Source organism: Glycine max, chromosome 4 (assembly GCF_000004515.6).
Source record: "Glycine max cultivar Williams 82 chromosome 4, Glycine_max_v4.0, whole genome shotgun sequence".
Taxonomy (NCBI): domain Eukaryota; kingdom Viridiplantae; phylum Streptophyta; class Magnoliopsida; order Fabales; family Fabaceae; genus Glycine; species Glycine max.
In genome coordinates, this window is record NC_016091.4 from 41,867,264 (window position 1) to 41,890,205 (window position 22,942).

General features: G+C 32.9%; 1 protein-coding gene across 1 annotated transcript; it reads left to right on the forward strand.

Moving 5' to 3' along the window:
- Positions 1 to 355: 355 nt before the first annotated feature.
- Positions 356 to 871, forward strand: LOC102668418 (uncharacterized). Its single transcript, XM_006579214.1, has one exon. The coding sequence runs from the start codon at positions 356 to 358 to the stop codon at positions 869 to 871; it is 516 nt and encodes a 171-aa protein (XP_006579277.1).
- Positions 872 to 22,942: the final 22,071 nt, after the last annotated feature.

Consider the following 22,942-nt stretch of genomic DNA (forward strand, 5'->3'; position numbering starts at 1 on the left):
ATTTCTTTCCAGTTATTTGGATGGCAGAAAACATAGTGGAAATAAATACTAATAAAAAATTTTAAATTTTGATTTCATTATTTTTTCTTAAAATAAAAATTGTTTATTATTTTAAAACTTATGTTATAAAAATATTTTGTTTTCAAGAAATTTAAACAAAAATAAAAAAAGATAGAGGTTATTTTTCTCCTATTTCATCTCAATTTTGGGGGAAAGTATTTTCTTGTGAGACTCACACAAACATATTCTCATCTTCCATATTTTTGTGCTATTCGATTCTAGTGCGACCCATTCATTTATACCTTATTCGTGTGTAGAGAAACTTAAGCTTTATGTGTCTTCTTTAAATAAAGATATGGTGGTAGAGACCCCAACTAGTGGTTCTATGTTAACTTCTAATGTGCGTTTGAATTGTCCCGTGGAAATTTCTAGTAAAACATTCTTGATTGATCTAATTTGTTTGCCTTTGAGCCAAATTGATGTTATTCTGGGTATGGATTGGTTATCTTCTAACCATGTCTTGTTAAACTGTTTTGATAAAACTTTGGTGTTTGATGATTTTGGAGTAAGTAAGGATAAGATGTTTATCTCTACCAACCAAGTTGTGACATCTTTAAAAGAAGATGCTCAAGTGTACATGACCCTGTCTAACCTGGAAGTAGAGACAAAGGTTTCCATGGGCGACCTCCCTGTTGTCAGAGAGTTTCCTAAAGTGTTCCCTGAGGATATATCTGGTTTACCACCTGAGAGAGAGATAGAGTTTTCCATAGACCTAGTACCTGGTATTGGACCCATATCCATAGTCCCTTATAGGATGTCTCCTATAGAGTTAGCAGAGCTTAAGAAGTTAGAGGAGTTGTTGGATAAGTAGTTCTGAGACCTAATGCGTCTCCATGGGGAGCACCAATGCTGTTAGTGAAGAAGAAAGATGGGACCATGAGGTTGTGTGTAGACTACCGGCAGTTGAAAAAGGTGACGATTAAGAATAAGTACCATTTGCCTAGGATAGACGACCTTATGGACTATCTTGTAGGAGCTTGAGTGTTTAGCAAGATAGATCTTAGGTCAGGTTACCATCAGATATGAGTGAAGTCTGAGGATATTCCGAAGACTGCTTTTAGGATCCGTTATAGTCACTACGAGTAACTAGTCATGCCCTTCGGTGTGACTGCTGCTTCTGGTGTGTTTATGGATTACATGAATAAAGTCTTTCATCGTTACCTTGATAGTTTTGTGGTAGTATTCATAGATGATATTTTGGTATACTCCAAGACTATAGAGGAATATGAGGAGCACTTGAGGATTGTGTTGTAGACCTTTAAGGACTGGCAACTTTATGCTAAGTTGTCCAAATGTGAGTTTTGGTTGGAGAAAGTTAGTTTCCTAGGGCATGTGATATCTCAAGGAGGTATAGTTGTAGGGCCCTAGAGTGGGAGAGTCCCAAGTTTGCTTTTGAGAGTAAGAGTTTTCTGGGTTTAGCAGGATATTACCGGAGATTCATAGAAGGTTTTGTAGAAGCAAGCTTCATGATGAATCAAGATTGATTCAAAGAAGTTTTGATGATAACAAAGGTGATGACAAAAAGCTCAAAGATCAAGAACAATTCATGATAAAAAATATGATGATCTCAAGAATTAAAGAATGAGTTCAAGATGTTCAAGATTGAATCAAGAACACTTCAAGGTTCAAGAGGAGATTTGATTTCAAAAATCAAGAATCAAGATTCAAGGTTCAAGCTTCCAAGAATCAAGATCAAGATTCAAGACTCAAGATTCAAGAATCAAGAGAAGAATGAATCAAGTATGAAAAAGTTTTTTCAAAAACTGAGTAGCACATGGATTTTTCTCAAAACATGTTTACCAAAGAATTTTTACTCTCTGGTAATCGATTACCAGATTGTTGTAATCGATTACCAGTAGCAAAATGTTTTTGAAAAAGTTTTCAACTAAATTTACAACGTTCCAATTGATTTCAAAAAGTTGTAATCGATTACAATGTTTTGGTAATTGATTACGAGTGTGCTTGAACGTTGAAATTCAAATTCAAAATGTGAAGAGTCACATTCTTTCACAAAAAAGCTTTGTGTAATCGATTACACTGATTTGGTAATCAATTACCAGTGATAGTTTCTGAACAAATCAAAAGATGTAACTCTTCAAATAGTTTTTGACTTTTTCAAATTGGTTTTAAGTTTTTCTAAAAGTTATAACTCTTCTAATGGTTCTCTTGACCAGACATGAAGATTCTATAATAGCAAGGCTTTGTTTTGCATTTCAATGATCTTGAACAACCTTTACAATCTTTGAATCTCTTTGAACTTCTTCTTCTTCTTCCTTGTGCCAAAAGCTTTCCAAACTTTTCTAGTTTTCTAAACCTTGAAAACTTGTGCTATTCATTCTTTTCATCTCTTCTCCCTTTGCCAAAAAGAATTCGCCAAGGACTAACCGCCTGAATTCTTTTTGTGTCTCTCTTCTCCCTTTTCCAAAAGAACAAAGGACTAACCGCCTGAATTCTTTTGTGTCTCCCTTCTCCCTTGTCAAAGAATTCAAAACGACCCAGTCTGAGAATTCTTTTGATTCTTCCCTTTCCCATATACAAAAGATTTCAAGGGACTAACCGCCTGAGAATTCTTTTGTATCCCCATTCACAAAGGTTTAACCGCCTGAGATCTTTGTCTTAACACATTGGAGGGTACATCCTTTGTGGTACAAGTAGAAGGTACATCTACTTGGGCTTGACTGAGAACAAGAGAGGGTACATCTTTTGTGGATCAGTTCTAGTGGAGGGTACATCCACTAGGTTGTTCAAAGAGAACAATGGAGGGTACATCCCTTGTGGATCTTTGCTTGTAAAAGGATTTTTACAAGGTTTGAAAAGAAATCTCAAGGACCGCAGGTCGCTTGGGGACTGGATGTAGGCACGGGTTGTTGCCGAACCAGTATAAAAACTCTTGTGTATTTGTCTGCTTCTTCCCTACTCTTTTAATTTCCACTGTGCATTTAATTTCCGCTTTTAGTTTTGGTTAAGTTTCTCTTCTACTCTTTATTCACTTAACAACATAGTAAAAGCCTTAGAAGAGTAATTTTTTAGTTAGTAAAGGTTTAGGAATAATTAATTCAACCCCCCCCCCCCTTCTTAATTATTCTGAGGCCACTTGATCCAACAAATGGTATCAAAGCAGGTTTCTTGTAGAAAGTTTAACCACTTCAAGATTAATGGCCTCTTTAGATTCTTTGTCTCTCAAAAGTATTTTCAGGAACTTGTTATTCCAAGATCATGATGAAGACCAAGTCAACTTGTGTCTCATGACAAAATCTGATGAGAATAACAAAGAAGATTCGGTAAGGATGAAGTGGTGCATAGACAGTGGATGTTCCAAGCATATGACGGGAGATGTATCCAAATTCATAACCATTTCCCCCAAGAAAAGTGGACACATTACATATGGTGACAACAACAAAGGCAAAATTATTGGAGTCGGTAAAATAGGTACGAGTTCTTCTATTCCTATTGAAAATGTGTTGCTTGTTGAAGGATTGAAGCATAGCTTATTAAGTGTTAGTCAATTATGTGATAGAGGATATAAAGTATCTTTTGATTCTGAAAAATGTGTTATTAAGCATGAGCATGACAAAGATATTGAACATATAGGTTTTAGAGAAAATAATGTTTACATGATTGATTTAAAACAAAAATCTGAAAATGATAGATGCTTTTTAAGTAAAGATTGTGATCCATGGTTATGGCATAAGAGAATTGGTCATATTAACATGGATCATCTAAATAGATTAATTTCAAAAGATCTAGTTATTGGTTTGCCTAAATTAAAATTTGAAAAAGATAAGTTATGTGATGCATCTCAAAAAGGTAAACAAACAAAAGTATCTTTTAAATCTAAAAATATTGTTTCCACCACTCAACCATTGCAATTATTACACATGGATTTGTTTGGACCATCTAGGGTCATGAGTTTTGGTGGAAGTTACTATGCATTAGTAATTGTTGATGACTATTCTAGGTATACTTGGACTTTATTTCTTACTCATAAAAATGATGCATTTCATGCATTTAGAAGACTTGCCAAAGTCATTCAAAACAAAAAGAATCTCAAAATTATCTCCATCAGAAGTGATCATGGAGGTGAATTTGAAAACAATGATTTTGAAATGTTTTGTGATGAATATGGCATAGAACACAACTTCTCTGCACCTAGGACACCCCAACAAAATGGAGTAGTAGAAAGGAAAAATAGAGCCCTAGAAGAAATTGCTAGAACTCTTTTAAATGACGCACCTCTTCCAAAATACTTTTGGGCAGAAGCGGTTAACACCGCATGTTATATTATGAACAGAGCCTTAATCAGACCTATTCTTAAGAAAACCCCATATGAACTTTTCAACAATAGAAAACCAAACATTGCACATTTACATGTTTTTGGATGTAAATGTTTTGTTCTAAACAATGGTAAAGAAAGTCTAGGAAAGTTTGATGCTAAGGCAGATGAGGGTATCTTCCTTGGATATTCCTTACATAGTAAAGCATTTAGAATATACAACAAAAGAACCATGACAATTGAGGAATCAGTACATGTTACTTTTGATGAAACTAATATTACCTCCCCGAGAAAGGAGTTTCTTAATGATATTGCAGATACTTTGGAAGATACACAAAATGAAGAAAGAAATCTGAAAAGAAAAAGAGATGATGAAGACAAGGATGATCAAGATGACACAACACAAGAAAATGATAATCTTCCCAAAGAATGGAAAACTTCAAGAAATCATCCTCTTGACAACATCATCGGTGATATCTCAAAAGGGGTAACAACTAGACACTCTCTTAAATATTTATGCAATAATATGACATTTGTTTCATTAATAGATCCTAAAAACTTTAAGGAAGCTATTATAGATGACCATTGGATAGTAGCTATGCAAGAAGAATTAAATCAATTTGAAAGAAATGATGTATGGGAATTAGTAGAAAAACCTTCAGATTATCCAATCATAGGAACTAAGTGGGTATTTAGAAATAAATTGGATGAAAACGGTATAGTAATTCAGAATAAAGCTAGACTTGTAGCAAAAGGATATAACCAAGAAGAAGGTATAGACTATGAAGAAACTTTTGCACCTGTAGCTAGATTAGAAGCCATTAGGATGTTATTAGCATATGCATCTATTATGAATTTTAAACTATATCAAATGGATGTCAAGAGTGCTTTCTTAAATGGTCTAATTCAGGAGGAGGTATATGTGGAACAACCTCCTGGGTTTGAAGAATCACAAAAACTAGACCATGTCTATAGGTTAAAGAAGGCACTTTATGGCTTAAAACAAGCACCTAGGGCTTGGTATGAAAGATTAAGTAAATTCCTATTAGAAAAGAATTTTACTAGAGGGAAAGTAGATACCACCTTATTCATAAAAAAGAAGGATAATGATATCTTGTTAGTACAAATTTGTTGATGATATAATTTTTGGATCTACTAATGAATCTTTGTGCAAGGAGTTTTCTATTGATATGCAAAGTGAATTTGAGATGTCCATGATGGGTGACTTAAATTACTTTTTTGGACTACAAATCAAACAAACAAATGATGGAATCTTTGTCAACCAAGCAAAGTATTGCAAATAACTCATCAAGAGATTTGGAATAGAAAACTCAAAACACTTGGCTACCCCTATGAACACCAGCTGTTATCTTGACAAAGATGAATCCAGTCAACCTGTTGATCCAAAGCAATACAGAGGTATGATTGGATCTCTACTTTACTTATCTGCAAGTAGGCCATACATTATGTTTAGTGTATGCATGTGTGCAAGATTTCAATCAAATCCAAAATTCACATTTAATGGCAGTAAAAAGAATCATAAGATATCTATTAGGAACAGTTAGTTTAGGATTATAGTACCCTAAGAATTCTTTATGCAATCTAGTAGGATACTCAGATTCGGATTTTGCTGGATCAAAAACAGATAGGAAAAGTACTAGTGGTACATGTCAATTCATAGAATCTGCATTTGTTTCTTGGAATAGCACGAAACAAAATAGTGTAGCATTATCCACAGCAGAAGCAGAATATATTTCTGCTGGTAGTTCTTGTGCACAAATTATGTGGATGAAGCAACAATTATCTGATTATGGAATAGTATTAGATCACATTCCTATAAAATGTGATAACATAAGTGCCATAAACATATCTAAAAATCCAGTTCTTCACTCTAGAACCAAGGATATAGAAATTAGGCATCATTTTATTAGAGATCATGTTCTAAAAGGTGATGTTTTTTTAGAATTTGTAGATACTAAAAATCAACTTGCAGACATTTTTACAAAACCACTAAGTAAGGATACCTTCTACAACATTAGAAGAGAATTAGGACTGTTAGATGCCAGTGACTTATCCAAATAATCTATATTATTATGATATTTGAACAATTTACTATTTCTTTATTTGCATGGTATGTTTGAACAAATATTAATTATGTTATTTGACAATGTGGTTTTTATATATGATCTATTTATGATTCTTGCTTCATGGTTCTTGCTTCATGATTTGGTTTATATTGTTCCATGAATGTTGTATGGATGCTTAGTTGTATTTGCATGCTTCAAATTTGTTACGCACTTTGGCTTTTTGTTGATGCCAAAGGGGGAGAGAAATAGGGATTAAATCAAGAATTCACATGAGTAATCAACTTAATCTTAAGAGAAGCATAAATTCAAAAACAAAGGGGGAGAATGGAAATTTATGAGAGTGATCGACTAGGAAAAAGTGTGTGTGTGTGTTTCATGATTTCAGAAGTTGTCATCATCATTAAGGGGGAGATTGTAGAAGCAAGCTTCATGATGAATCAAGATTGATTCAAAGAAGTTTTGATGATAACAAAGGTGATGACAAAAAGCTCAAAGATCAAGAACAATTCATGATAAAAAAAGATGATGATCTCAAGAATCAAAGAATAAGTTCAAGATGTTCAAGATTGAATCAAGAACACTTCAAGGTTCAAGAGGAAATTTGATTTCAAGAATCAAGAATCAAGATTCAAGGTTCAAGCTTCCAAGAATCAAGATCAAGATGCAAGACTCAAGATTCAAGAATCAAGAGAAGAATGAATCAAGATAAGTATGAAAAAGTATTTTCAAAAACTGAGTAGCTCATGGATTTTTCTCAAAACATGTTTACCAATGAGTTTTTACTCTATGGTAATCAATTACCAGATTATTGTAATCGATTACCAGTAGCATAATGTTGTTGAAAAAGTTTTCAATTGAATATGCTACGTTCCAATTGATTTCAAAAAGCTGTAATCGATTACAATGTTTTGGTAATCGATTACCAGTGTGCTTGAACGTTGAAATTCAAATTCAAATGTGAAGAGTCACATTCTTTCACAAAAAAAGCTTTGTGTAATCGATTTCACTGATTTGGTAATCGATTACCAGTGATAGTTTCTGAATAAATCAAAAGATGTAACTCTTCAAATAGTTTTTGTCTTTTTCAAATTGGTTTTAAGTTTTTCTAAAAGTTATAACTCTTCTAATGGTTCTCTTGACCAGACATGAAGAGTCCATAAAAGCAAGGCTTTGTTTTGCATTTCAATGATCTTGAACAACCTTTACAATCCAATCTTTTACAATCTTTGAATCTCTTTGAACTTCTTCTTCTTCTTCCTTGTGCCAAAAGCTTTCCAATGTTTTCTGGTTTTCTAAACCTTGAAAACTTGTGCTATTCATTCTTTTCATCTCTTCTCCCTTTGCCAAAAGGAATTCGCCAAGGAATAACCGCCTGAATTCTTTTTTGTGTCTCTCATCTCCCTTTTCCAAAAGAACAAAGGACTAACCGCCTTAATTCTTTTGTGTTTCCGTTCTCCCTTGTCAAAGAATTCAAAACGACACAGTCTAAGAATTCTTTTGTATCCCCATTCACAAAGTTTCAAAGGTTTAACCACCTGAGATCTTTGTCTTAACACATTGGAGGGTACATCCTTTATGGTACAAGTAGAGGGTACATCTACTTGGGTTTTACTGAGAACAAGAGAGGGTACATCTCTTGTGGATCAATTCTAGTGGAGGATACAACCACTAGGTTGTTCAAAGAGAACAAGGGAGGGTACATCCCTTATGGATCTTTGCTTGTAAAAAGATTTTTACAAGGTTTGAAAAGAAATCTCAAGGACCACAGGTCGCTTGGGGACTGGATGTAGGCACGGGTTGTTGCCGAACCAGTATAAAAACTCTTGTGTGTTTGTCTCCTTCTTCCCTACTCTTTTAATTTCCACTGTGCATTTAATTTCCACTTTTAGTTTTGGTTAAGTTTCTCTTCTACTCTTTATTCACTTAACAACATAGTAAAATCCTTAGAAGAGTAATTTTTTAATTAGTAAAGGTTTAGGAATAATTAATTCAACCCCCCATTTTTAATTATTCTGAGGCCACTTGATGCAATAGGTTTCTCCAAGTTAGCTTTACCTTTGATCAAATTGGGGTCAAGCTTTAGTGTGTGATACCCAATGTGAGCATAGTTTCCAAACCCTTAAGGAAAAGTTGATGACTGCTCCCGTGCTAGTTTTGTCTAACTTGAGAGAACCCTTTGAGGTGTATTGTGATGCATCAAAGATGGGTTTAGGAGGAGTGTTGATGTAAAATGGCCAAGTAGTGGCCTATGCTTCTAGACAATTCAAGACTCATGAAAGGAATTATCCCACCCATGATTTGGAGTTGGATGCTATAGTTTTTGCCCTTAAGATGTGGAGGCATTACCTATTTGGCTCCAAGTTTAAAGTGTTCAGCGATCATAAAAGTATTATGTATTTGTTTAGTCAGAAAGAGTTAAACATGCGTAAGAGGAGATGGTTAGAGTTTCTTAAGGATTATGATTTTGAGCTTAGTTATCATCCCGGCAAAGCCAATGTAGTGGTTGATTCCTTGAGTAGGAAATCCCTACATATATCTACCCTATGGTTAGAGAGTTGGATTTCCTAGAACAATTTAGAGACCTTAACCTTGCGTGTAAGGTTACCCCTAACAGTGTGAGACTGGGAGCTTTGAGGATTACTAGTGAGTTGTTAGGAGAGATCAGAGAGAGCCAGAAGTCTGATCCTATTCTAAAGACTCAATTAGAAGATATAACATCAGGGAAAGATAATAGTTTCAATATGGGATCAGATGGAGTCCTAAGACTTCGAGATAGAATCTGTGTCCCCAATGTGCCCAAGCTTAGGAAGATAACCTTAAAGGAAGGACATAGGAGCAATCTGAGCATCCACCTTAATGCAACCAAGATGTATCAGGATCTGAAGACAATGTTTTGGTGGCCCAACATGAAGAAAGAGGTTAGTGAGTTTGTGTGTGCATGTTTAGTCTGTTAGAAGGCTAAGATAGAACATCAAAGACCTTCTAGTAAGTTACAACCCTTAGAGATACCCTAGTGGAAGTGGGACAATATTTCCATGGATTTTGTTGTAGGACTACCTAGGACCCATTGAGGTTTAGATTCTATCTAGGTTATTGTTGACAGACTGACCAAGTCTGCTCACTTTATTCCCATTAATATCAGTTTTTCCTTGGAGAAATTGACCTCCCTGTATATTAGTGAGATTGTCAGATTACATGGTGTGCCATCTAGCATAGTGTCTGATAGAAATCCTAGGTTTGCCTCTAGATTTTCGGAGAGTTTGAATAAAACATTGGGAACCAAGCTTAGGCTAAGTTCAGCCTACTACCCTCAGACAGATGGCCAGACTGAACGGACTATTCAGTCGTTGGAGGACCTTTTGAGGGCGTGTGTCTTAGAACAAAAGGGGAGTTGGGAGAGTTTTTTTGTCATTGATAGAGTTCGCCTATAACAATAGTTTTCATTCTACCATTGCCATGGATCCTTACGAAGCTCTATATGGTAGAAGGTGTAGGAAACCCCTGTGCTAGCTAGAACCTAGAGAGAACCTCAACTTAGGACCCGAAGTCATACAACAAACCATTAAGAAGGTTAAGTTAATCCAAGAGAGGATGATGACTGCTCAAATTAGGCAGAAGAGCTATCAGGACAAGAGGAGGAAAGACTTGGAATTTGAGGTTGGTGATCATGTATTCTTGAGAGTCACTCCGTGGACTGGGGTTGGTCGAGCATTGAAATCCCAAAAACTCACACCTCGTTTTATTGGTTCTATCCAAATTCTCAAAAGAGTCGGTCCTGTGGCATACCAAATTGCATTACCCCTGTCACTTTCTAACCTTCACAATGTCTTTCATGTATCTCAGCTCCATAAGTATATTCATGATCCATCTCATGTGATTGAATTGGATGACGTACAAGTGAAGGAGAACTTGAGATATGAAACATTGCCTTTGAGGATTGAGGATAAGCGAACAAAGCACTTAAGATGGAAAGAGATTTCGTTGGTCAAAGTGATCTGGGGAGGTGCATTAGGAGAAGACACCACGTGGGAACTAGAGTCAGAAGCGAGAAGCCTGTCCAACCTTGTTTGAGTCAGGTAGTTTGAGTTTCTCTTAGTATCTCATGTGTTTTGGGTACCGTAATTGGATATTTTTACACATCCTTTGAAAAAGCCTTGTGTGAATGATTATCATGCAGGTTTTGATGATGCCAAAAAGGTTACTTGATGAGCATGGATTGAATCAAGTCAAAAGAACAAGATCAAGTAAATCTAAGATAAGAACTTAGTAAATTTGTTTAAGAATCACAATTTGATTGCTTTAGTTTGGCCTCAACATCTTTAGTATCAAACACTCTTTTATCAAAGGCTAAATCTGTTCAAAAAGATATTTTTGAACTGGTAATCGATTACCAGACTGTGTAATTGATTACCAGAGAGTTTGGGAAGATATTTTTGACTAAATACACAAAACTATTTGAATTTTGATCTGTGTAATCAATTACCAGAATCCTGTAATCGATTACCAGAGAAGAGATTTCAGAAAAGCCTTGAAAAGACATGACTCTTTAGAAATATAATCATGTAATCGATTACTAGAATCATGTAATCGATTACCCGCGAGAAAACTACAAAAAAACTTTTTGAAAAAACACATCTCTTCAAACCATTTTGAAAAGGCACAATGGGCCTATATATATGTGTGTCCGACTTTGAAAAGAAAAAGAGAGATGTTCTAAGAGAACTTAATTGTCAAATGCTTTCTAAACAACTATTGGCCAAACACTTGCAAATCTATTGAGAATTCTTCTAAGATCACCAATTTGTATTATCTACTCTAAAGGAGAGAAATCAATCTGTACATCTCATAAACTCAGTTGTAATCAAGAGACTGTTTGTCTCTTGGCTTATGAGATTATTGAACACAAGGGTGAGGGATCCCAAGGTGTGTTCAAAGACTGTAAAGGATTTATAGAGATAGTGAAAAATCTCAAGTGGGTTTCTTGAGGACTGGACGTAGGTAGGGGAAGTGGCCGAACCAGTATAAGAATTTGTACCTATTTTTCCAACTCCAAGAATTCTACCTTTGTTGTTGTCACCATAAGTTACATGTCCGCTTTTCTTGGGAGAGATATGTGTGAATTTTGATTCGTCTCCCATCATATGTTTTGAGCATCCGCTATCTATGTACCACTTTTTCCTCAAGGGTTCCTCTTCATCACTTTCATAACTTTTTGCCATAAGGCAGAGGTTTATTTCTTCATTTTCTGAATCTTCAGAAGATTCCATATCGTTTTCATCCCATGTAATGTATGCCTTCTTCAATTTCTTTTCGTTAATATTTTTCTTTTCAGACTTCTCCATCTTTTTCTTGAAGATGGGACAATCAACCCTCAGATGTCCAGGTTGATTGCACTCAAAGCATTTTAGAGTAGAAGATGAAGTTTTTGTCCTTCTTTTAGGTTTAAAATTGGGTCGCTTTTGATTTCCTCTTACTCTCAGGAACTTGTTGAATCTTTTTACAAATAGACTAATATCTTCATCATTATCCAAGTCAAATGAATCTTCTTTATCACTGTCTTCTTGGATTGCAGATGAGGCTTTAAGAGCGATTCCCTTCTTCTTCTTATCAGTTTCTTCATGCTGATTTAATCTTAGTAATTCCATTTCATGCTCCTACAATTTTCCAAATAATGTAGCAAGAGACATACTAGATAAATCTTGAGATTCTGTGATGGCTGTTACTTTTGGTTGCCATTCTCTATTAAGACATCTTAAGACTTTATTTACTAGATCTTCATTTTGAAAAGTTTTTCCTAGAGATGCAAGATGATTAACTATGTGTGTGAACCTCTTTTGCATGTCTTGTATACTTTCATTTACATTCATCCTAAAAAGTTCATATTCACGAGTTAAAGTGTTTATCCTAGATCTTTTAACATTTGTTGTGCCTTCATGTGTTACTTGTAGTGTATCCCATATATCCTTAGCACTTTTACAATTTGAAACCCTAAAGTATTCATGTATTCCTAGGGCAGATGTAATAATATTTTTGGCCTTTAAATTATATTGTACTAATCTTCTTTCTTCCTCAGTCCAATCTGCTCTAGGTTTTTCTATTGTTGCATTTCCGGCTATTATAGAGGGAACATAAGGTCCTTGTTCTATGGCTTCCCAAATATTTAAATCTATTGCCTCTATAAAGATTTGCATGCGGGTTTTCCAGTAGTGGTAACCCACTCCATTAAAGATGGGAGGTCTATTTATAGAATTTCCCTCGGGAAACAAGTAGTTTGATGAGGCCATAATTCTTGAAGCTTCTAAACTTTATACAAGAATGAAGCTCTGATACCACTTATTGGACAAGTGGCCTCAGATATCTTAAGAAGAGGGGGTTGAATTAAGATATTACAACTTATTTCCCCAATTAAAAATTCTATTTAACTTTCTATTCAAGTTATAAATTTCCTTAATAATGAATTTCTTAAATGATGATTCAAAAGAACAATTTGAATATGAATATAAAACAATAATAAATAAAGGAGTTTAAGGGAAGAGAAAGTGCAAACTCAGATTTATACTGGTTCGGCCACACCCTTGTGCCTACGTCCAGTCCCCAAGCAACCCGCTTGAGAGTTCCACTATCTTGTAAATTCCTTTTACAAGTTCTAAACACACAAGGACAATCCTTCCTTTGTGTTTAGAATTCTTTCACAACAAGAGACCCTCAGTCTCTTAATCCCTTTTTAGAATGAAGAAGAAGAAAAGAAGAAATCTCTCTTGAAAGAGATAGATTGAACAATTTGAGCACTCAAATAATTTCTTATTGAATCACAAGTGTTTTGGCCAAGGAATTTGTAAGAGGATAAAACGATTTTGCTTTTTAAGAGAATAAGACCTTTTTGTTCTGAAAAACTCTTAGCAAATTCGTGTCTCAAGTCACATATATATAGGCCTTTGATAGCCATTCAAGAACCACATAAAAAGATGTGACTGTTGAGAATATTTTCTGAAAATCTGCTCTGGTAATCGATTACAGTATATGTGTAATCGATTACAAGCTTTAAAATTTGAATTAAAACGTTCAAAAACTGCTGGTAATCGATTACCATATATGTGTAATCGATTACACAGTGCAAATTTTGAATTCAAATTTTAATAGCTATTGTAAATCAGTTTTGGCCACTGGTAATCGATTACATCCTCTGGTAATCGATTACCAGAGAGTAAATTTGTTGAAAAAGACTTTTTAACTTAAATTTCTTGGCCAAACCTTTTGCTACTTCAATTGGAATTCCCTTCCTATTCAATATACCCTTTCTAAGACTAGAGGCTTGTCTTGATCATCCATCTTGAATATCTTTAATTTCTTTGTCTTGAATAAAGCTTTGAGACGCATGTGAACCTTTGGCATCATCAAAACATTCAGCTTGATCCTTTGTCTACAGAAAGGAAGATGAACGAGCACCACTTTGGGCCTCTCCATCATGGGCTATGGCTATTAAGAGTTTAAAAAAGAACTAACATCAGTTTTGTTTAAAAACTTATGTTATCTACTCATTAGACAACATCGATTTTTGAAAAACCGATGTTGTTAGTAATTATTTAACATTAATTTTTTGAAAACCGATGTTAACATTGTACTAACAACATCAGTTTTCAAAAAACCAATGTTAAGTAATTACTAACAACATCGATTTTTCGAAAACCGATGTTAAGAAGCTTCAGTTATTTACAAAAATGCCACCATGTACAATTTAACGATGCTAAATGTATATTTTTTAGTAGTGGAAGATTTTACTCCTATCTAGCATTCTAAAATTTTGACGAGTCTAAAAAATCTACCACAATTTGACCTTTAATAGCTTTTAATGGTACAAAGTTTAAAGAAAATTTCATCAATGCAAGAGCCCATTTTCCTATTCTATTAAGCAGTATACATTTAAATAGCATAAATTTTATAACATTATTATGAGATAAAACTTGAACATCAAAAGATTTTATATAATACTTAAGTTTAGTACAAGAGTAATACAACCACAAACATAATTTTTCAATAGGACTACATCTAGTTTCAGTATCATTTAGAATTCAACCAAGATAATAAATAACACATTATATGTCGCTTTCATCATCTTGCACTAGCATGCTTGCAATGGTCAAATTTGATGCTAAAATGTACAACTTAAGATCCCTTCCTTCCATAGGAGACACTAACAGTGATAGATTGGCAAGATATTTGTTGGTTTCATCAAAAGCATCTTGGTGTTCTTGTTCCCATAAAAAATCAACCTCATTCTTTAGTTTAGGTAATGGTTAAAACACCTTAGTTTTTCCTAACAAATTATAAAATAACCTTCTAAGAAAATTCACCTTATCCAATAATGATTGAAGTTGCTTTTTATTCTTTGGATGGAACAACAAAATGGTGATTGCCTTATTTTTATCTATTTTAATTCCCTTTTGATGGATCACAAAACCCAAGGATTCATCTGCAGGCACACCAAAAGTGCATTTCAATGGATTCATTTTCAGTCCATGTGTTTCTTATTCTTTTGAATGATAATCTTAAGTGCTCAAGGTGATCATTTTTTACTCAAATTTTACAACTACATCATCAATATATACTTGCATAAATTTTTCAATCAAATCATGAAAAATTAAATTTATAGCTCTTTGGAAAGTTGTGCCAGCATTTTTTAAACCAAATGGTATGGTTATCCTTTCATAAGTTCCTAATGCTCCTAGGCATTGAAAAGAAATTTTCAATATGTCTTGTTCAGCAATATATATATTTGATTATGCAATGAATATCCATCTAATACACTTAAAATTTTATTTCCTGCTACTGAATCTACTAACATATCAGCAACTGACATAGGATATTCATCTTTAGGAGTGACTGAATTTAGATTCCTAAAGTCTATGCAAACACATTTTTCCATTCTTTATAATTAAAGGAACTATGTTAGAAATCCATTCAACATACCTAGTTGTTCGAATAAACTTAGTATTTAGCAGTCTTTTGATTTTTGCTTTGATGGCATCCATGACATTAGGAACAAATCTTCTTGGTGTTTGCTTAATAGGTTTCCTTCCTTCCAAAATGGGTAGCCTATGTTACACTAGATCTCTACTGAGTCAAGCCATTTTTCATAATCCCATGCAAAGAAATCCATGAACTCCTGCAATAAAGAAACAATTTTTCCTCGAAGTCCTGATTCTCAAATTACTAACATAAGTGGGCTTTCGATTTTCTTTAGTCCCTAAATTAATTTCTTCCAATGGATCTTGTGCCTCCATTTTCTTAAGATTAGGGGACAATGATTTTTCAAAACCTAAAGGTGAATTATCATTTATAAAATTTAATTTAAACCTTTCACCATTTTGCTCAAAATCATCTTCTACCATTTTATCATTATTATCGATTTTAATCATCGTTATACTATTTTCATCATTCAACTTTTATTTAATGGCTTCAATAGTCATCCCTTCTTTACTTAGGGTCACAATATCCTTTTGATCTCATTTATGGCTGCAGAAGCCGTTTCTTTCAAACTATCGGCCATATAGGCCAAAATTTGAGCCATCAAGCTCAAATATGCTAAAGAGTTCATATCTCTTTGATGGTGGCTGTTTTTTTATGACCTTATTAATCAACATAAATCCTTTCTTGGGGTCCCAATAGAAAAATTTGTCTTCATCTTCTCTAGTTTTCTTATTCATGTAGTATGAGTCTTTGATTTCAAAAGAAGCAGTGACTGCCAAAGTCTAGTCACTCTTATCAGCAAAAAAGGCATAGACCTCATAAGAAGTTTTATCTACCTCAACCAGCTCTAATTTTCCATCTTCATTTCAGAAAAAAGATTTTATGGTGCACTATCAAAAGCACAACACCCATACGATGGATCCATTCTCTTTCAAGCAACATATTTAAGCTTGCTTGAGAAGATACCACAACAAACACAATTGGCCTCCTTCAACTTCTCACAAATACATCTGAAAAGATAACTTCATCTAAACCATATGTTTTTCCATAGAAATCAGACACAACAATATTGTGAGGAATAAGATCATCAACAGTCTTACCAAACCTCGTCAGCATAGATTTTGGAAGAATGTTGATTGCTACTCCACCATCTACCAAGATTTTGTTGATAATTTGGTATTCCACCATGGCAGTCAAATGAAGTGGCTTTATATGACATTTCATCTCATCTGTTGGTAGATCGAAAACAACAACATTATGATGAGGAGTGAAACAAGACACTTGAGTGACCCAAACAACCTTTGGACTTAAAGAGGGGTCTTCAAAACACTCTTCCCTTGCATAATCCCTTATTACATGACGAACTTGGTATTCTTTAGCAAACTCACATGCAAAATTAAAACAATTCTACAAATTGCTTTGATGTAATCTTCAAACCTTGATTCAAAGCAGTTTGTAACCACTTCATTCTCTTCACCTACTTTTGTTGGAATTTTCTTTTGGAAACTAGGGGGATCTTTAGTGATCCTATCAAAAGCAAACGGCTTTGTGATATTGCTTTTCTATTGCTCCAATATTGCATTATTCCTTAAACTTTGATGCCTTCTTCACTGGGTTTTCTACATATTTTTATTCACCCATGGTGGATTCTGGTATTGATAATACCCCTTTCTAGAACCTTCAATAGCTCAATCTCTTTGAGGCACAAAATTATTCACCTCAAGTGTTTGCCAACGAGAACATGAACCTTTATTTCCTTGTCGAATCCATTTATTTGAAAGAACTCTAACATATGGCACATAGGTCCTCTTTTGTGAAATGTTGTAGCACCTTTGCACTTGACTAATAGTCATATTGATGTTCTATTTCCTTTTCCCCTTAGCATCTAATTCTTGTATTCTATGATAATTCTTGTGAATTTCAGATGCTTCGAAAGCTTTTGTAGCGGATTTGTCAAATACAACACTACATCAAGGCCAGAGCATCACCTTTTTTTCCAGCCTTTTGTTTCTTTGTCAAAAATTCAATCAAAGTTTCCCCAACAAGTGGAGACACATATTCCTCTTCCTTCTTGATCTCTACCAAAGCTTGATTATCTTCATATTCAAATAAGGCTATCTTAACCTTGGACATTCCAATCGAAGCCCCTACCATCAAAATCTGAATAGGTTCAACATAATTGGTTTGAACTTGGAAAAGATCAATATCCACTTGCATAGGTTTCTCTTCAAACTTCAACCTTCCTTCATCAATAGCTTTTTGGATCATATCTCTGAAATGTTAAAAAACTATTAGTCCAATGTCCATAGACATTGTGAAATTTGTAGTATATTTTTCCCTTCCTTTGTTCAAATGGGATTTTATGATCATCACTAAGTACACTTTGTTTATCTTTTAAAAGCACATTGAAAATATTATCTTCCAATTGTGCCATATCCCTAATTTATTGATTCATTAAATGTTTAGGAATAAGAAATTCTAGGCCCGCAACGACCATTCTAACCAATTCATGCTCAGGAATTTATGTATAACATCTAGATTTCATTTGTCTGAACCTATTTAGATAATTCTCAATTGATTCACTATTAAATATTTTCATAGCGGCCAAATCAATCAAACTAACTCAATATTGTCCTCTAAAGAAATGTTCATGAAACACTCTTTTTCGAGTTGAGCCCAAGTATAAATCGAATTTGGTGGTAAAGTAGTAAACCACATGTTCTACAGTAGATTCTCCTTACTCTTTTGCAAATTTTGAGAAGTTTTGGATTTTATAACCCCTTAGTAATTTAGACTGTAGCACATAATCTGAAAAAGTAGCAACAAAATAAGGCTGATGGGCATATTCTATTTCGAAACCATGTCTAGTAAAGGTTTGTTTTATCATTTGATCAATTCATGGGTTTTGAATCACATCATGGCCCAACCCAACATTTGCATGTTTTTCCCCCTAAGTAATTGATTATGTTGCACATTGAGCAAAATTTCATTAGCATTTTGATTTCTATTGATCAATAAAGGATTTGGAACAATTGGTTGTCCTCCTTGATTTGCTAACCCTCTCAGGATTTCCTAGATCATTTCGATTATTTTGGACTCGTTCTTCATTTATTTGAATAACATGGGAAACCAGCCAACTATGAAGCAACTAACTAATGCTAATTAAATAAGTGTCTGCGTTTGTGAAGAAAACGAAACCAAAGCATATGGGAATTTCATTCTGATAATTATCCCAACTTGGTACGTAGTTGAAGCAATGTACACGTACGTAGTGGAAAAAAGTTTCAATCAATGCCTTGTGTATATATTCTTTAAATGCATGCTTTGATGGGAATAACCAAACCGTGTCTATAAGAGATATATGGTGATGGCTATGATGCTCCATTGAGTTAGCATTCAACTACTCATATTTCATGACTTGGAAAAAAAAAAAAATAAAGGTTCTAAATGCATGGTACATGTTAACCAAAAAGAATAATGTTGCATTTTTTTAATATGGTTCCGTATCCGCCACAGCAAGATAGCGACAATTGCTCTCTATATAGAAAGAAATATGAAACAGTATGAGTCCAACGAACTAGTGATGTATATAGTAGCTAGCTAAAAGCCACAATTATTGTGATGATCAATCGGGGAAAAGGAAAAAGAGAAAAACAAAAAACAAAAAACTAGAGGAATTATTATCATTCAAGAATCAAGAATAAAAGCATCTAGTCCTTAATTTTCTCAAAGAAAAAAAAATAGCGTAGCTTCTATTAGTTCTATATATCGTCGTTACAATGCTTACACGTACGCACGCAAAATCAGAATCATATAAGCAAAAAATTTCAAAGTCTTCTCTCCCTAGGGGATTTGATTTGACAGTTAGATTCTATTCTGGCCAGCTTTCCTTTAGCATCAAATAAGAAGGTTGCATAATTAACGATCCCCATTGGAACTATCAAGTTTCCTTTTGCAATAGGAAGCGGATTCGATCCCAAGTCTTGACTAGTGAAGGTGTTCACTTATTTTGGGACTAGGAGATGGACAAAAGCAAACCCATAGATGGAGATTGATGATTATACTCGAGAGATTAGAGATATAAAAACAGTTTGGTAACTTTTGCTAAGTACTAAGGTTAATGTCTAGTCATAGTTAAGTACGCATATTTATTGCATGAACTTATAAATAATCCTAAATTAGACTTTTTTTTTAAAATATTGAAATAAAGTTGATTTAAAAATGATTTATTAAATAAGAAAATTAATAAAAATATGATGTAAGAAAATTTAAAATGTTTTTTTTTATTTCATTGGATGTGTTTGTTTCTTTATAAAGATGCTATTTAATAGATAAAATATTGTATTGTATTTTTTTAATTTGTATTTTTCTTAAAAATACATATTGCCGTACAAGTAATAATTTTAATATACATCTTTGTATTTTATGAGTATTTAGATATTTATATTGATTTTTTTTAAACATTAGTTAAATTAATACATTTTTTCATATGATAGTTATATATCATGATAAGAAAAATATTTAACTAAATTTAAATACAATACAAATCATATAATAGTGCATATAATATTTTTTTTAACTACGTTGAGTTTCATTTAAAGATTAATTATTCTTTTTTAAATACTATTTTAGATAAATTATATTTTTTACAAATAAATATATATAAATTAGTAAACTAAACAAATTAAAACAAAAAAAACCAGTTATTTTTTTTAAAAAAAAAACTGTAAGGAAAAAAACAATTTAAAAAATTAAAAGAAATAAAAAACAGTTATGAACATAACATAGCTTTGAACCCAAAAACCGATTTCATTATGCGTTTTTTAAAAAAAAACAGTACTTTAGTACTGTAAAAATGAAAATAAAAAATAAGTGAAAAATCGATTCAAACAAAAATTGATTTTTCAATTGCTACAATATGTTATATCATTAGAATAAATATTTTTTGAATTATATTATTTAGATAAATATTTATTATTTTTATATTTTTTTTTGGTAAAAAAGTCCCTGAATTATAGAACTCGTAGTCAACAGAAAGGAATCATTAATCATCATTAACTAATATAGAAGAAATCCCCCCATCGTATATGTTGACACGTGGAATTCCATCGCGAATACGGTAGCCGTCTAATTATTATATACCAGCTACGCATATATTGGCTAAAACCACTACAAAATTGGATGTATTCATTTCTAATTCAATCAGTCAAATTGCATCGATGTGGTCGAATAAATGTTACACTCTTCTAATCCAACTGTTACATGATTATTAGGTTTTAAACGTTTAGACTAAAAAATATATATTTCACAATAGGCTAATTTGATGAATTTAGAATTTCCAAATATCAAAGAGGGAAAATATATAATGTCCATTATGCTATTGGGCTTCATGGACCCCAAAGCGTAGTCAACATTGGGCTTTTTTATTCCCTTGTACCATGAAATCATGGACATTACTATGTGCAACCAGCAAAATTGTTAATACACCTAGTAATTGTATAATTTTTCCATTTTATCCTTCCGTAAAATAAATAATGTTGACCTTATTAACATTGGGCTTTTTTATTCCCTTGTACCATGAAATCATGGGCATTACTATGTGCAACCTGCAAAATTGTTAATACACTTAGTAATTGCGTAGTTTTTCCATTTTGTAAATAATGTTGACCTTATTAACATAAATCTATTAATATATTTTTTGACCTTATTATAATTGATTTTGATCTAATAATGTATTTTTTTTACATATATAAATATTAAATAAAAATAATAGGTTTCATAAAAATTTATATATGTAAACATATTAAGTATTATATCAAAATTAATTTTCACAAATAATTATTATTTAAATTTACATATGCATTATTAACTCAATTGGTTAGAATATCATGTTAATAATGCGAAAGTTATAGGTTCAATTCCTACTTGAACCATTAATTCGTAAAACATATTTTTTAAAAAAATTTTATAAAAAACTTATAGATTAGTCCAATCCATAAGTCTCATACAAATTGATTAATTGAGCTAAAAACTGTGCAATTGTTGGATGTACCAGCAATTGGGCTGGCTACAAGTAACAACGCCCTGAAATCATAGACCACATATACGGGCTATGCCCAACATTCTGTCCATCATCTCTTGGAACCGAGCACCCCGGTGATTATGGGTGCACTAGTTGGAAAATTTGTGTACCATACACAGCTACACAAAATATATATAATAGGTATAATAGTTAAAATTTTATATTTGTCCTTTGCTTCTTTGAAAAACCGACTTCCTTTGAAATGTGATTTATTTTTCGCATGATAATCGTTGAGTTTCTTTGGGAATACATGGGACTGGGTTTGTTCCCTTGCTAACAATATCAATAATCTGACCTTGTTTATGCAATTTGCTTTCACGTTGGTTTTTGTTTATTCCGGTTATTTCTAACTTGGCGAAGCTAATGATATATATATATATATATATATATATATATATATATATCTTCAATTTAACTATTAATTAGCTAGGAATTAATTAGGAAATACTTTTTAAATTATGATAGATATAGAATAATTTTAGCTATAAATTATCTACAAAAATTAATTACTATAAAAATAACCTAGTAACATAGTTAGGAACAAAGAAAATTGAACAATATATTACTACAAATTAACTAAAGAATAACTATAATTTTTTTATAAATAGTTAGAAATTAAGTAGGATTATTTTTCTCCGTTAATTAGCTATTTGTTTCATGCTACCTTAAATATTGTAGCAATTTTGTAGCTAATTTGTAGTTAACTCTTTTTACTACAAAATAACTATTATTATTTTTAATTAATTTCTAAAACTCTTGTAGTGAAAAATAACATTTGGTATTGTATTTAGTATGTCAAAGTGAAAAATATTTTTATCAGCCACTCATAAATTTAACTAACCAAAGTTTATAAAATTGACATAATAGTGTAACATCTCATTATATTTATGAAGAAATAATTTATTTAACAGTATACAACTTTTTCTATTTGTAAAGTTCTTTTGGCCACAATCTTACACTACCAACAAAATTGGTGTGATTCAGTGAGACTGAAAATACCCATAATAATCTCGTGCTAACAATTTCTATGGTACAACAGATGCTCTATATTCGGAGGGAGAAATTCATTGTTTCCTGCCTCCATATGTGATTCATTCATTTCAATGATGTAAACACTCTCTGGAAGGTTTCGTACGTCATCGACCGAATCCCAGATTTAGTACAGCGAATAGCATCAATCAGTTAGCGTCACACGTCGTATATGAATATTGTCAACTTGCATCATATGAATCGCAAGTTGCATCACTTTTCGGTGTTTCCTGGGAAAAAAATAATATAGTACGACTCAGACGGTTAGAGACCAACTATTTAATGAAATTAAAGTGTGGATGGAATTTTCCCATCAAAACCAATTAATGGCAATTTCGCAAACAATCTCCTCCTCAATCACTTAACTATGATATGGTTGTATTCAACCAGAAAAGAAAGGAGAGAAAATGTGTCAAAAATTTACGTGGATTTAACATCTCTTTC